The sequence below is a fragment of the Gossypium hirsutum genome, chromosome D11 (assembly GCF_007990345.1).
Source record: "Gossypium hirsutum isolate 1008001.06 chromosome D11, Gossypium_hirsutum_v2.1, whole genome shotgun sequence".
NCBI lineage: Eukaryota > Viridiplantae > Streptophyta > Magnoliopsida > Malvales > Malvaceae > Gossypium > Gossypium hirsutum.
In genome coordinates this window covers 536,992-552,906 of record NC_053447.1, presented here as the reverse complement: position 1 = coordinate 552,906, position 15,915 = coordinate 536,992, and the positions used below count along the sequence as shown (strand labels likewise).

The window sequence follows — 15,915 nt, the reverse complement described above, 5'->3', positions numbered from 1 at the left end:
TATAAATACAAGTTAAGTATCAAACTATTACATACGGATTGTTTGAGTAACCACCAAATAAAATTAAATTATAACAATACAAATAGAATAAGAGTAAGTACAATGTAGACTAAAATAAAAAAAATTGGATTAGATGAACTAAAACCGACACACATGATTGAGAATCGAAGATATAAAAACTAATAAATTGATAAAACTAAAAAATATATTTTTGAGCTTAAAATTGAATTATTTTTTAACTTGCAGATTATTCGAATAACAATTCAATTTTTTTTTCATATTTCTAATTAAAATAAAAAAAGTATTTAATAATGAGTGTTAAAATATGAGGATATGATGACATGACTGGAACAAATATATGAAATAAGTAATAATTGATGGGAAGGTTTGATAAGATTGGAATTTGCCATATCCTTTGGATGTGGAGTGTAAGCAACCTAAGTACCACAATCTTGGAGTAGAAGAGTTTGCTAGTAGAATGTTTTATGAAATGTTATTCATAATTTTTTTTACATTATTTTCATTAAATTTTAAATTAATTATATTATTTTCATTTCATTCATAATTTTGGTGCAATTTATGTATTTGGATTTAATGATATATCTCATAATATATTAATATAAGATTATTATTGGATGCTCTAATAGTTCGCCAAATAACCCCATATATACTATAATAAAGTTTCTGATACAATAAATTAGTTGAAATATGGTCAAATATATTTTTTAACAAAAATAAAATGAACCAGTTGTTTTTTAATTATATTTTCTGATTTCCTTGCTTAAACCGATTCAAAGAATCACCATTTTAATATATTAGTACTAATAAAAAAATCAAATTAAATTGCACAAATTATCCTAGATCAAAGAGCAAATTAATTTTTTCTGTTAAAAGTTTCATTCCTTTCTATATAAAAAACTGTTGACTGATCAAAATAACCAAATAATTATACGTGAAAAAAAAGATAGAATTGAACAACCGCACAAGCATTTTTTGTGCATTGCATACGGCTTTCAAGGCCACCCAGTATCCTTTCTTTTTTCAAACTTTTTTTCGAATACGCTTTTTTGATGTAAAAGTAACGTTTACTACCATTCAATTTGATAAGCCAATGATTTTTTTCTGTGTTTCAGAATACAGTTAACCAATATGTTAACTAATCGATTACAATAAATTGGATTGGATTTTGTAGTACCTCGACGTGACATGAGCGTGAAAGAGATTCAAGAATCAATTTTCCTTTTGTCATGTGTACCTCACGTTGATGTACAAAAACTAAGTTTAATAGTAGAAATAGATGGAATTTAAAAAAAACACCAGTTTGCTTTTTAACCTAACGTACAAAGACTATTTAGCTCATTTTTTGAGTAAATATGATAAAATACAATCGAACTCTGAATAAAACGGTCTCCCATGAATTTTTTTACCCCTAAATTCACAACTTGCATAGAATTTAACCCCAATATTTAATCCTTCAAAAGGATAAAGATGTATTTAAAGCCTTCATTCACACCTGGTTTCAGATATATCATTGCTGGTAGGCTGAGATGGCTCCACCAAGTGGTAAGATAATGTGGAACCCAATATTCACTCTTCCACCATAACAAAGACCACCTGCACAACCATACAAATAGAAAACGTCCTCTTCCAAAGGCAACGCCTACAAATTAGTTTTTGAAGCCCCACAAAGAAAAGAAATAGATGACAAGCAGTAACCACCACTTTCACTGAATTAAACAATTGACTTCCTCGGTCAGAATATATCTCTATATATGATATAAATACATTTTTGGGGGGTTTTTTAAGGACATATAAATCTAGTAACTAACATACAGTAACATGCATCTATGATCTATCATCAATATTCAATTACAACAAGACACATGGAAACGCATGGTTTTAGTAGTAAATTGGAGTTTTAAGAGCTAGCCTGTCCTTTCTTCTTCAATTTCAGAGTCTTCTTTTGGCTAGTCTGGTGCTTTAGAGCAGGCTCCACGAGCAGTAGGCGAGACATTACATAAGCTAAGATGTCTTCCTGGTTCGATTTTGTAAAGTCCAAGTGTCCATACTCAAATTCCTTGTATGATACATTTACACTTGCATCCTTCATTAACTTGTAGTGCCTTGTAACCATTGCTGCACTAATTATCTTGTCCTTCAGCCCAGCGATCAAATCAATTGGGATATCGATAAGCGAATAATATTCACCCAAGTCTATTGGCACCGGAGATCCATATGCCTTCATATTGGCTGATGCATTCCCATAGTCATACATTACAAATTTTCCCTTCCACTTTACTTGTGCAAGGTGGTGAATCACACCTAGTGAGAGCCCTGGCATGTCATCCATATTATAATGAGGTAATCCCATCACCCCAACCCAGTTCGAGCTATCTCCCCCAAAGGTATAACTCAGTACGGTTTGTATTAGTCCCCCAAGGGCAGGGTAGTTATGGAAGTCCCTAGCTAACTTGTTGAACAGCATGCGGAAGAATCGGGTCGGTATATACAAGGCAGGCACGAAAAACGCCAGAATCGGACCCAAAGGAACAACGAAATAATGTGCCACTGTAAGAATAAAAATAGTCTCATCATGGAAGCCTGCAGGCGAAAGTAAAGTCAATCTTGAGAGCCTGTGAGGCTTTTGTTCAATAAGCGTGTCACAGTATACATCAGCATAACAGCTCCACCCAGACTATGAGCGATTGCACTGAGTTTGTATGGCTGCTCATCGTTTGTTTCTTCATCAGGTTGAATCATTTTTAATTCGTCAGTTTTAATTTCATGAATCTTCTCTATCATAGCCGGAACATCTTTTGTCCCAAGCTCATTTACTGTGAACCACCAATATCTGAGTCAAAATAGTGTGTTTTAATTTCCGGTTTTAATGTCTGAGAAACAATAAATTAAAACATATTGATAGTGAAATCATATATTTAGTTACTTCCGTGAGGGGATATTTTTATCCACATGCCCCCTAGAGACTAGACCACGCAAATTCCCAAGGAAGACGTCGTAGCCTGTAATTAAAGCAATAACATCATTACACTGAAATTTTATACTATTCTAGTATTCTATGAATGATGTAAATACTCTCAAGTATAATTAAAAACCTTGATCATATGCTGCGAAAGCTGAAGAACCAACAACACCATTAGAAACCCAACTGCAAAAGAGAAATCAACTCATAAAACCAATACATTGCAACTATTTTAGTAGAAGGGGGAAAGGAATAAATTACAAGTAATCAGGATAATAATTAATATGGTTCCGACAATATAGAATGCTTACCACAATACCATAAGGAGAGGGATCTAAATTCATAGGCATCACTTGCATATATTAGTGTCTTTCAATAGATAAGATCTAAATTCATAGGCATCACTTGCATATATTAGTGTCTTTCAATAGATAAGATGGATTTCTAAGCAAGTGCTGCCCCAAACCAATTCTATTTTACTTAAAGAATAATTGAGAAAGGTTATGTTAACCAGACACGGGAGAAGGTGTCAATTATAGGCATGTGTCCAACACAGGTTTACATTTTTTTCATATATTTGGCGGATCATACCCTATTCCTATATTGTCCATCCATATTGTTGGACATGAGTACTTTGATATTACCTGAAGTCATCATTTTCTCCAAAGTGTACCCACAGTACAAAAAATATTCATTCAACGCGTAAAATGGTAGAACCATTAAATATGGACATCCTTTTTAAAATGAAATCATTAATAGCACTTAAAATAATCCCTAAGAAAATACTAGTTTGCATTGTGCAAAAGTAATAATTCCTGTAAACCAGCATAATACATAACCACAAAGTGAACCACCAGCAAAGAAATCACAGCAGAGTGGCAGGAAGACTGCAGATTGTTACTTACCCCACGGATGAATCAAAAATACCATGCTGTAGATAGACAGCCTTCCGTGCATCACGTCTGCAATATCAGACTAGAGGCATCAAGAATCATAGCATTCAAGAGAAAGTGAAAAACTGAAACTGAAAAATAAACAATTATACCTTGGTATTCTTTCTAAAAGAAGAATATATCCATCGGTGGTAGTAACATGAATGGCTTCATATGGGTACCTAAAACAGGAAGATGAGTACGCAACTAACAAAAGATATGCAGAATTTCAGGGTAATAGAAGGGAAAAAGGGAAAGAAAAAAGATAAAAAATAAGACTGAACTTACCCAAGCTCTGTTATGATATCCTTACAAGTTCTAGCATCAGTGTTAAGAGCATGGTGAAGAGTAGGATTCCTTTCTGTAGGAGCTGGATCTTTATCTCCAAGAGTCACTGGGGGAATTGAAGCATTCAAGACATCATTGTCAACATCCTTAACACCAGCACTTGCAGATGAGAACAATTTTCTGAAGATTCTAAAAGCTGAAGATGGGGAGAGCACACAATGCACAGTCTTGTGAAGCATATCAAATATAGCTTCAATGAAAATCTCAATTGCTAGATGAAGATCCTGATTGTCATCACATCACAATGAGTAAGTAAAAGCTATAAAAAAATAATGGAAAAAATGAGGCAATGCAAAGCAGAAAATAATGATGCAAGCGAAATAGACTGAGGCAATGAAAACAGAAAACTTCTAGAGGCAGTAAGATGCAAGTTCTTGTAGAAACCTCAACGACTCCACGCCTCCTGTCAATGCTGCGGTTGACAACATGGTCCTTGTTGGTGTGCATGTTCCTAAAGGAGTGAAAATTCCTAAGATGGGGGTTTCCTGGATCTGAAGAAGTCTTTGATCCCCAAATATTTAACAAACGGAAAACAAGAAATGGCATCCACAGCAGAAGCCTAGCAGGTAACAAAATCAATGACAATATGCATGCCATCAAGTCTGTCCAATGCCAAGCATTATTGATAGGAAAGATTGTCCTGGAGCTTCTTGACCCATGAGATGATGGTGACGCAGGGTATGTATCATCAAGATTGTTGTCATCGGAAGAGTAGTCTATACTTGAAGTATCAGACTCCAGAGAAAGTTCATGAATGAACTGGTTGAATGAGGAAACACCACTGCGGTCAACAAGAAAAGTCAAAATGTCAACTACTAATTGGTACTAGAATTACTTAATATGGAAAAGTAAAGGAGCAACTTCCAGATTTTAGACCATTTAAGCAAGAGAGTACCAACGAATTTAAGAAATTTCTGATGACACCCATTCATGTTTAAACCATTGTGATTCTGCAGTTATGCCAAAAAAAAGGGTCTTCATGACCAGCCAAATCAAAGGTGTTTGTAGGCAATTTTCATAAGCAATAGCATTTAATATTATTCTTAAAAGAATGAAATTTAAAAATATATATATTTAGCATTTAAGAAGCCAATTAGGATAGGCTCTACGAAAGTACATTGAACCAATGATGAAAAAAGACACTAGTGCCAGCAACCATCGCTAAACTTCTCCAACAAGAAAAGTCAGCAGAACTCTGTTTTAGCTCTCCCATTTAATATTTTAGTGCTTCCCATAATTAATATAGTGAAGAAAAGAGAAGGCCAAAAAAAACAAGAAAACTATGAACTTAAATGATAATCACTCTGGTAAAAGGATCTACTTAAGCACATAAATAGCTAAAACAAAAGAAAAACATAGTCCTTGATACTTAAGACATATTTCTTTTCTCATAACACTTCGGGGAAAAAAAACATACTTTTCCATCCAGCGTGGAAACCGAGGTCCATGAAAAGTTGGCCTAAGCTCCCATCCTTGAACACCTTCGAGAATATTTGCCTTTCCAAGAAGAATGGACAATAAAAGTGCTGATACTCCATTTATCAACCGTGCAGTATTGTTCAAAGACTCATACATAAAAGTCTTCAGCAATCTGCATTAGAAATAAAAACAAGTCAGTTGCCCATAATAAGAATATTCCTTTGGCAGGAATTTTTGTTGTTGTCGTTGTTTTTTTTTTTTTTTGCAATATAAAGGAAAAAGGGAAAAATTTAAAGAAAACAAAACTATAGCAAAAGGAAAATAAAGCAAAAAAGTAAAAGGCAAAAGCACCAATCAAATGGAGTTTTAGGAAACTACAGTTCCAAGCTCTTACAAAGGCATAGAGACGTACATGTAAGAAAGTGAATGAGTAAAGAGAATGTTGGGGTATGCCTATTGGACTGATCAAAGCTATACTAACAATAATGCATATTAATCACTGATCCATAATAAACAAAAGTAAGAGTTACTAAGTACTAATTGGGATAAGTCCATTGTGTATAAAGGAATTGCATAAGAATTATAAAAAAACTATAACTATTAGATCTTTATGGATCAAAGTCATAAAAGTTATTCCTAGTCATTACATTGTTAATACAGGGCATTGAGAGTATCGAAAGACTTAAAGTACAGAAGGGCAGGAGTATTTATACCCATGCTATGCCGCACTGCCTTTAGTGTGTTTGGCCCTAGCCTTTTTACTAGCCAAACTATCTCTATCCTAGCCACTAAGAGGAGAATTGTTCTATAAAGAATTAATTTACAGGAGACAACACTCCACCCCTATTTTTCAATCATCCCTACCAACATATTATTACACCCAATAAATGATAAAAGCTCTCGAAGAAGTACTTGTCCGAATGGGAGTTTTATTTTGGTTATCATCTTACTCTTGCTAGCACAAGAGTGACTCTACCTTAAAATGGCCCTTGGGTTGATCAAGCTTTCGGGCAAACTTGTGGAATTCACTTGAGAACACAATATAACTTATGTATGTTCTTTGATCACGTGTATGCTTAATCACATTACATGTTGCAAGTATTGATTTTGGTGAATCCGGTCATGAATAGTTCATCAAATATCGAACTAAATACTTTCATTTTTTTTTTCAATATTTATAATTCAACCAGTTCCATGATCATCTATCTATCACTAATTCATTAAAAAAAAAGCCAAATTAGTTTCCAATCGTAATTCCTCCATAAGTATTTAATACTGGTAATATTGTCATAGACTTGTAAACTATATAGGTTCTTTTCTCTTGGTTTTCTAAAACAAATTAACAAATATCAACATAGTCGTCAAACTAACAAGAGAAGTAATTAACTAATTATTTAATTTCTTTCGCCATTAAGATCCACACTCCAAAAACAAAATCATCATTTAAAAAAACTCTCATAAAAACAACACCCAGAAAACCCTAGCATTTACTCTTTTTTTCCGTTTCAATTAACTGGATTCAGCTAATAAAAGCTACCAATTACTTCCCCCGAAAATAATGCCGATAAAATCTTAAGCTTAATCCCTAGAAAAATTCCGAAATCAATCAAATAATCTCCCAAAAATAAAAAAATCCGACAACAGCGCATACAAATACACGTATAAATATACGGAGAGGGATAGAAAAAAAAAGATAACTCACTCTTTTGTAATAGCGAGGGCGCTGTCAACGAGACGCCGCATAATTCTACTCTTATTTTTTGCTCTTCCTTTTTTCGATTTTCGATCTCTCGATTCCCGCAAATACAAAAAAGAAAATCAAAAATCAAAATCCCATCGAAAGAATTTTGAATCGGCGAAACGGAGACGAAAACAAAAGAGAGAAGTGTGGGGAAGTTAGAAAATCGTTGAAATGAAATCTGCTGATAAAGAGGGATTGCTTTTTGGCAACCCGGCGATTCTTGCCGTACGAAGTAATCAAGTTTATATATCATTTTCCAAATCATCGCGCCATTATATTTCCCATGGGGAGCCATGTGGAGGATTATGATTGGGTGTCATGGTGGATCCTCCAGTTTTTAAATGAGAGTGGTAACGTCGGTGGACTGCAATCGTGAGGGGAAATGAATCAGGAACGTTATCAGATTGAAATGGCCGGCTCAGAACTTTTTGGTCAGAATGGACGACTCAGATAGGGTGCGGATTTTTTATTGGTTAATTGTGTCGGTCCCACAGGACGACTTCGTTGCAGCGCCAGACGAAAAATGCGGGTCTATTTTTGACGTGGAAGTTCAGAGCACCTTTCCTGACACTGTCAAAGTCACTCAATTTATTATTATTTATTTGTTAATTGGGTAAACTATAACTACTCTTACTAAACTATTAATAATTTTATATTTTAGTCACTAAATCATTAGATTTGTTGATTTATGATTTTCTCTACTTGATTCGCTTATACCAATTGAAAGCTTGCATTCTCCTATTTTTTTCTATAGTTGAATTTTTTTTATGAAACAATTTTGAAGATTATGAATTTACAAATCAGAATCTAAACAACTTTTTAATCCAATCTTCAACATTAACTGTTAGATCAACTTGGACCTAAGGTATGTTTTTCTATTTATTGATGGCTACCGATCCATCGTATCGATTGTTAAATCGTGGCTTAGAGCTCACTAGTGGAACTTTAAAAAAAACTTAACATTCCCAACAACTTAAATTAAAACTTTAAAATAGTTTAATAATCATTTTGTTACTTTTTGTAGTTAAGTGACCAAAACATAAACTTACTAATAGTTTAAGTGTAGTTTACCCTTATCATTTTATAAATATTTATATCTAAATTATTATTTAAAAATTTAACTAAATTGATATCACCTATTAATCAGATTTCAACTCAAAAATTATTTTTAAAAATTTTTCTTTTCTTTTTTTTTACAAAATAACAAGTATTATTATGACCATTCTTTATCTTTTATAATTCTATATAAAATCTAGAGAAATATACATAAATAATTAATTTTATTATTTCAACAATATTTTAAAAAAATATTTATTATATAATTATTTTTCATGAGTATATTATAATCTAATATTTATTTAAATGTTGATAAAAGAAAAAATTTTGAATTTAAATATTATAAATTAAAAACCAGAAAAGAACTTTACCTTAATTTATAAATATGATTTGATTTAACTCTAAATCTAATATAAATGTAAAAGTATTTATTTGAATGGGTAAACATATGCCTTTGTCATGATTAATTTGACTGGAAATTAAAGTTTACTAAATTTTATTTTCTAACGGGAGAATGGTTTATTCAAACTCAACTAGAAACTTTAATTAATGCAAGTTTTTATCATCATATTGACCAAAAATAATAATTGACTTTGGAATTACTTATCAAAAAATACGAAAAGACTAGGAATTACTTTTCCTTTGAATGTAGATGTATTATTTTATTCTCGTTTAAAATAAGTAAATAAATAATGTTTTCAAAAAAAATATTATTGAAAACTAATAGCTTATAGTTTTTTTGATGAAAATTATCACGAGATCTTTAATAAAGTGATTAGGGAAGCAAACCGTTGATGGAAATTTCAATATATATATATATCAAACATTATAACCTTAATTTGGTATATAAATTAAAAAAATTAAAATAAGCATGACTGCGATTGTTTTTAAAATGAGTAGGTAAACATTGCTTTCAATCTTTTGAAAGAAACATTCATTGTGATTTTGTCAATTAAGTTTGTCTAAATCATTACACCACAAGACATGATAAATTGTACAGTATATTTACCTATAAATACCTTATTATAATTTCGGCTTAATATACATATTAGCCCCTAAATTTGTCAAATTTGATGCACTGTTAACACAGGAAACTAAGTGATTATTGAATCAGATGATGTGATGACATTATTTAATTCACTAACCAAATATAAATCCATATCGTAAAAAATATATTTTATCAGCATACGGGGATGACGTGCACATGGATGGTCCAAATATTTAATGTCACCCACTCTCTCCATCAACTTGTTTCAGACAACAAATACAACAACAAAATCTGCATATGCTGAAAAAGGAAGCCTTATTTTATAATTACTTTTCTGAAGCAAAGGAAGCTTTATTTACACAACACATTCCATGAAAGCAACGAAAGCAATCGTACTTGCAGATCACGTATATATATCTCATGTCGATATATTGATTGCTAATGAAGCTCATGCAACCTTTAATATTATCAGTTATCACCCACACCTGACGTTGATCGTCCCAACCAAGACTAAATACGCCAGTGTTTACAACTCCGGTATGTTTTTGTGTTTACTGTTTATGTTTGGAGTCGGATTAGGGGATTTAATCCAAACAAAGGACTGCTGGTGTAGTCAGGTTATCATCTTCTATGGTACTTTTAGAGAAGGCAAATTCAGAAACCAAGGCCAAATGATCGCTTCCGATTTTCTGTATGATAACAGAACAAGGGTCAGATAGGAAATGAATATGAGATTAATATGCTCAAATCATCACACTTCAACAGATGAAAAGGAAACTATTTGAAGGCACCAAAACATATGCAATACCATCTGAAGCTTCGAACTTCAAATCATATGCATAGACATTCATCATTTGATGGCTGAAAATGAAAACAAAAATGCATTCATCAATTCATCCTAATGAGTCCCTTACATAACCGGCAGGGCATTCAATGGCATTCAAAAGTTTTTTCATATTTACGAGGGTCCGTAGAGGGTCATATTCCCACGCCCCATGCTGAAAATGTGGGAAAGTTAAATAACTATTTAGGGCCTGAACTTGACAACTATTCTTATATTGAGGCCTAAACTTTTTTTGGTCCAAATTAGGCCCTAAATTTGACAAGCGTTCCCATATTAGGGCCTGAACATTTTTGTCCAAGTTAAGCTCTGAACTAGGTAATTGTTCCCACATCGAGACCTGAACTTTTTTTCTTGTGTCTATGTTAATCCATGAAATTTCATTGGAAACCCTAAAGTTCAGGCCCTAATGTAAGAATGCTTGCCAAGCTCAAGTTCCAACATGAAAATAATAACCAAGTTCAGGGACTAACTTAGACGGAAAAAATTCAGGCCTCAATGTGAGAATAGTTGCCAAGTTCAGATCCCAAATAGTGATTTAACCCAATGTGGGATGCATTAAGAGAAATGAAGAGTTGAAGCAACATAATGCTCCATCATACTGTTCTATTCCAACTGTCTCCCTCCGAAGACAAAAACGATGCTACAGATAAATATGTAATAATAAATTCTCGATTAGCTACGACTCTAAAGAACAGGGCAGTTTAGTTAGTTATATATTGGTCTTACCTTGCATGGAAGGCCACCAGTCCTCGTGAGAATATCAATTGGAAGAGTATCCAGAACTCTAATAGGTAGAACGCCTTCCGAGTACCTGTACTAAGTCAAGCAACCTTAAGCTTTGATACGATGTCATTAAAATTGCAAGTACAAAATTCCAGAAAGCCTTGTAACATAAATAGTCAACAGTTCCAAGAAACTTAGAGTGGTAGGAAGTGGCTAAAGGTTCACCGTTGGAGTCCCTTGTATTTATAGAACCCTGAGAAAATGATAATATTAAGTGTTACAAATTTCGCAAATAACTGGAGCTGAAAGATAATGATACAGAACTGTTTAATTCTTTGTGCATGTATATGTATCTAAATGCGTCCGTGTATACCTTTACTGTGGCATAGGAGCTATTAAGCTGCAATGGATGCATAACTAAATGGCTATTAGCAGTTCCAGTTGCAGCTTTAACCTCCTCATCAGTCCAACAATCATTCAAAACTCTGAAATGAGAAAGTATTGAATTCTATTAATTGAGAATTACCATTAGAAGAAGAAATATAAGTTTGACACGACAAATTCCAAGAAAAACACCTAAACATGGTTTTTTTGTGTCCGTGTGTGAATGATACTGAAATTTTACTAAATGCTCAAATAGATGGCCACTACTTCCTCTAAGCAATGACACTCAAAACTTAATTTGATTCGAAAAAATAAAAATAAAAATTCGAATTTTGAGTTATTGAATCAAGTTATTCGATTTTTTCGAGTCAACTCGAATAAGTAATTCGAGTTTCGAGTTCGAGTCAATTGAATTTTACAATTTGAATAACTCGAATAATTCTAATGATAGATTGGCGTAGATACCCCTTTGATCCCTATAAATTTTGAAAATGACCAAATTGGTCACTATCTCAACAAAAATTACAAAAAAAAAAATTCAAAATATTTATAAAAATACCAAAATTTATATTTTTAAAAAATTATGAAAATTTAAAAAAAAAACTCTAAAGAATATATAAAGTTAAAAATTTTAAAAAATTCTAAAATAATATTTTTTGATCTAAATAAGTTAATTAATGTTTCAAGTTTACCATACTAAACTATCTTTATTTTTTCTTTTGCTCTGAAATAGTTTCAAATTTATCTGCTCTAACATGAAATTAGCTAGACTGTAACAATATTTTAATTTGACATGTTTAATTTTTTAATTTAACTTGAACAATTTCACTCTATTTAATTCGACTTAAATTTCATTTCACTTGACTTGATTTGAAAAAATTTCAAATTGAGTTAGGATGATAAAATATGAATCATCAACTTGATTAACTCGAAATATTTTTACTCGATTTGATCGAACGCTCGCCCCTACCAACCATAAGAACAATTGGGTTTCGTCCAATTTTTCTAAAAGAGATGCATTCAGAGACAATTTTAGAAGGGTTAAGTAGAGGCCTTGGCCCCCGAAATTCTTTGTAGTTACTTTAGGACCCTTTCGAGGTATTACATTATTACCCAAAATATGATAAAATTATATTTTCCCCCGCCCCCTCCCTCCAAGAATTTTTAATTTGACTTCCCCTTTTGTAGAATTTACAAATTGATATGATAAATTCAATAACTTCATTCATTTTATTAGCTTGACTCTCTCTATTACCTTTTCAATGAATTAAATGCATATATTCCATTGGTTATTGTGTTAATATCTTTTTATTATATGTTTATAAGAAAGAAGAAAATGTTAAACCATTACATTGTACAATATAAATTGTATTTAATCTTATGTTTTCCTTTTGCAATATGAAGTAATTATATACTTACTTTAATTACTGTAGTTGGACGATAGGTTTTTTTAGTATTGAAACTTTAATTCGTATTAAAATTTTACATATGCAACATTTCTATCGCATATATGTATAGATGCACAAACATACACAAGTTGGAACCAATGATAGGCTGTTTAACCAAAGATAAAAAGGATAGGGTGTTGAAAGAGGAAAAATTACCTGTCCATAACAGAAATTGAACTTCTTGATTCTCTGTTACCACCCAAAACTTCAGAGGGATGGCAACTTCTCTGACCCGACAACTCTCTTCTGTTATACAACTTGACGTTAAGCTGCAAAAGAAAGAACATGCAATATGTTTATATATGATTAGATTTATCAACCATCACTGGCATACCATGGAGAAGGGAACCTTGTGACAGAACAATGTTCATAGATAAAAATGCTACAGAATCTTACCTCTGATGTTGACAAGAACTTGTATATTGCACTCTGTAATAAACATTGAAATGATCAGTATTTATCGAGAAGAATAATTGCAGGTGCTAAAAGTATTATATGTAAACAGAATGAAGTTTACATGCACACCTGAGGAGTGCTATTAAAATCACCCCCAAGTACAACTGGGGCATTCCCCCATCTGTCGGAGAGTAATTGTGCCCTCGAAGAGAGAAAACGAATCTAGATGAGTAAAATATCAATGACAAACCGTTAACACCTGCAAATATCTAATACACTATATTACAAAGAGGAACATCAATAAAGGAAGGGACATAAATCAAAGGATGAACAATGTATCAAGGAAATGATGCTAGCATCTAAATGAGTAGCTTCATTATCTTTTGTGTGCCATTTGAACAAGACATGCTTCTTGCAAAGGCATATAAATAAACTCCAAGAACCATATTTAAGTAAGTATAATTCATGCTGGTTCAAAACATGGTTATAGAACAATGACTTTATATATAAATAACATAAAGAGACTTACTTGGCCTAACTTTACTTCTCCACGGCTTGGGTTATAAAGCACATGAATGTTCCCAACAACTAGTCTTCTAGATTCAACTCTGCACATCTGTCTGTATGTAATGGAGTCAAATATAGAAAGGAAAACAACTCTTCTATGAACAGCATAAGGCAATATGAACATGTAAAAAAAGACAATGGCAATATTTTAAGTATGATGCAAATTATTTGTAGAAACATGATTATCAAGTTGAAACAGAACCTATGTGAAGGCTTAATCTTCAATAATCTTTCATGGTGTGATACACATACGAGGATGATAATACTAATACTAATACTAATCTTTCATAGTGTGATATGCTTATCATATGATATTATTATATCATATTAAGAAATGCTAACTGAGGAAGAAGAATCAAGATTAGTTTGAAATGTCTATAAGATTGTAAGTATTGAAAAGAAGGCTTGAAATCAAACATCCAGAGCAAAATTGCCGTAAGGAATTAATTCAACATTTTACAAACACCAATATATTTATATTTATATGAATATATATATTTGAACCATAAAGACACACCAGTGTTAATTCATGCCTACCTCAAAAACAGAAAGCTGAGCAACATTATCACGAAGACCGAATCCCTTAAATCCGATGCTTTCCCTCTCCAACAATCGGAACCTAACCATAGAAAGGAAGAAAACAATATATAATCACACAAGTCAACTTTTCAGAAACATTCATCAAAGTTGCTACAACTTCCTTACTTGTCAGGTTTCCAAAATGTAGCACACCCATCAACATTATCTCCGGTACGTCGCTGCCAATTAATTTCATGTCAAATCTCATAGTTTTTCCTGATAATAACTTTTTTTTCCTAAAACGCATAAACAAAATAAACCATCAACAGCAAATTTTAACCTTATAAGACCCAACATATCCTGCCTTCTCCATGGTGTTCCTTAGATCAAAGTACTTATCCACCTCCTAAGGCAATAAAACCACAGTACCCTTTAATTGAAAAGTATGAAGAAATTTAAATAAATACACAAGAAAATGCTTACCTGCATACAGATTATATCTGGGTTCCATCTCATTATTTCTTCACATAAAACCCTTTTCCGGTAACCCCATCTTATGTAATTTGAAGGAACATTTAGGTACAAATCTTTATGTTTTGAAGCATTTCTATCTCCCAATATGTTATATGATGCCACAGTAAATCTATCTGGAACAAAAATTAATCAATAAAATTAATTACATACCCACAATCTGTTTGAAAAAAGTACTGACTGAATCGTTTACCGTGAGAAGCTAGAGGTTGTTGGAGTTCGATCCAATGGCGGAGTATCTCAGGAGGAGAATCGTACGATGTGGTCGGTTGTCGAAGAATGGAGTTGTCCCAGCGGGGACTGTAGGAACCAGTGGAAGAGGACGAAGAAGAACTTGTTGGGCTAACCATGGAAGAAGAAATGGCAATGGTGGGCTTGAAGGAAAAGGGTTTAGGCAATGATTGGCTTAGAGTTGGGGAAGCCATTGTTATGGAGATAAAAGGGTGGAGCAAAGAACCACAGGCGAACCCCATTGAAGAAGAAGAAAGGGGATAAATGGCTCAACTGTTAACTGTTAACTGCCAAGTGTCCTTCATTTTGGTCTTTTGGCGCCACTCTTTATGGAGCTTACTTTATCCTGTTATTGTAATTATTGTTTTTGTTTTATTGTAATTTGAAAAAATTTAGGAAAATTATCATCAAGTTTTCTCATTAAAATGCATAAAATACATCAAATATCACTAAACTATTAGTAAATTTATGTTTTGATGACTAAACTTTAAAAAATTACAAAATGAACATTAAACTATTTGAAAATTTTTATTTAAGGCACTCGACTATTAAAATTACTGTTGTATGACATTAGTTATTTGTACCGCTTCCACTAATCGAAAGTTCTCATTCTCCTTTTTTATAGTTTATTTTTTTATGAAATAACTTTGAACGTCATAAATCTGCGAACCAAAATCCAAATAGCTTTCTTCTCCAATCTCAAACACTGACTATCCATTCGACTTGGATTTAAGGTATGTTCTTTTACTTGTCAATAGGTACTAATCCACCGCATCGTTTATTGAATCATCGCTTAGAGCTCGCTAGC

General features: G+C 32.6%; 1 protein-coding gene and 1 pseudogene across 2 annotated transcripts; both read right to left on the bottom strand.

The window, feature by feature from the left end:
* Nucleotides 1-1,732: 1,732 nt before the first annotated feature.
* Nucleotides 1,733-8,103, bottom strand: LOC107904648 (uncharacterized; annotated as a pseudogene).
* Nucleotides 8,104-9,762: 1,659 nt separating this feature from the next.
* On the bottom strand, nt 9,763-15,429 carry LOC107904649 (carbon catabolite repressor protein 4 homolog 3). Of its 2 annotated transcripts, none has more exons than XM_016831092.2 (13): nt 15,070-15,429; nt 14,829-14,992; nt 14,686-14,751; nt 14,532-14,584; nt 14,364-14,445; nt 13,789-13,875; nt 13,389-13,481; nt 13,260-13,292; nt 13,020-13,132; nt 11,405-11,516; nt 11,199-11,284; nt 11,035-11,119; nt 9,763-10,153 (listed from the first exon to the last, which is right to left on the bottom strand). In XM_016831092.2, the coding sequence occupies exons 1-13, from the start codon at nt 15,347-15,349 to the stop codon at nt 10,049-10,051; spliced, it is 1,359 nt and encodes a 452-aa protein (XP_016686581.2). In that variant the 5' UTR covers nt 15,350-15,429; the 3' UTR covers nt 9,763-10,048. The 2 variants fall into 2 exon arrangements, with proteins under 2 accessions (XP_016686581.2, XP_016686582.2); XM_016831093.2 differs by having other exon boundaries at nt 11,257-11,284; nt 15,070-15,421.
* Between the last annotated feature and the right edge of the window lie 486 nt (nt 15,430-15,915).

What these genes read in the sequence shown, in the direction of transcription:
- LOC107904649 (XM_016831092.2), bottom strand. Translation starts at nt 15,349, where the DNA reads ATGGGGTTCGCCTGTGGTTCTTTGCTCCACCCTTTTATCTCCATAACA. An exon ending in ACAACCTCTAGCTTCTCACG is followed by an intron (nt 14,993 to 15,069) that starts GTAAACGATTCA and finishes TTTTTGTTCCAG; the next exon opens with ATAGATTTACTGTGGCATCA. An exon ending in GGAACTGTTGACTATTTATG is followed by an intron (nt 11,120 to 11,198) that starts TTACAAGGCTTT and finishes GACTTAGTACAG; the next exon opens with GTACTCGGAAGGCGTTCTAC.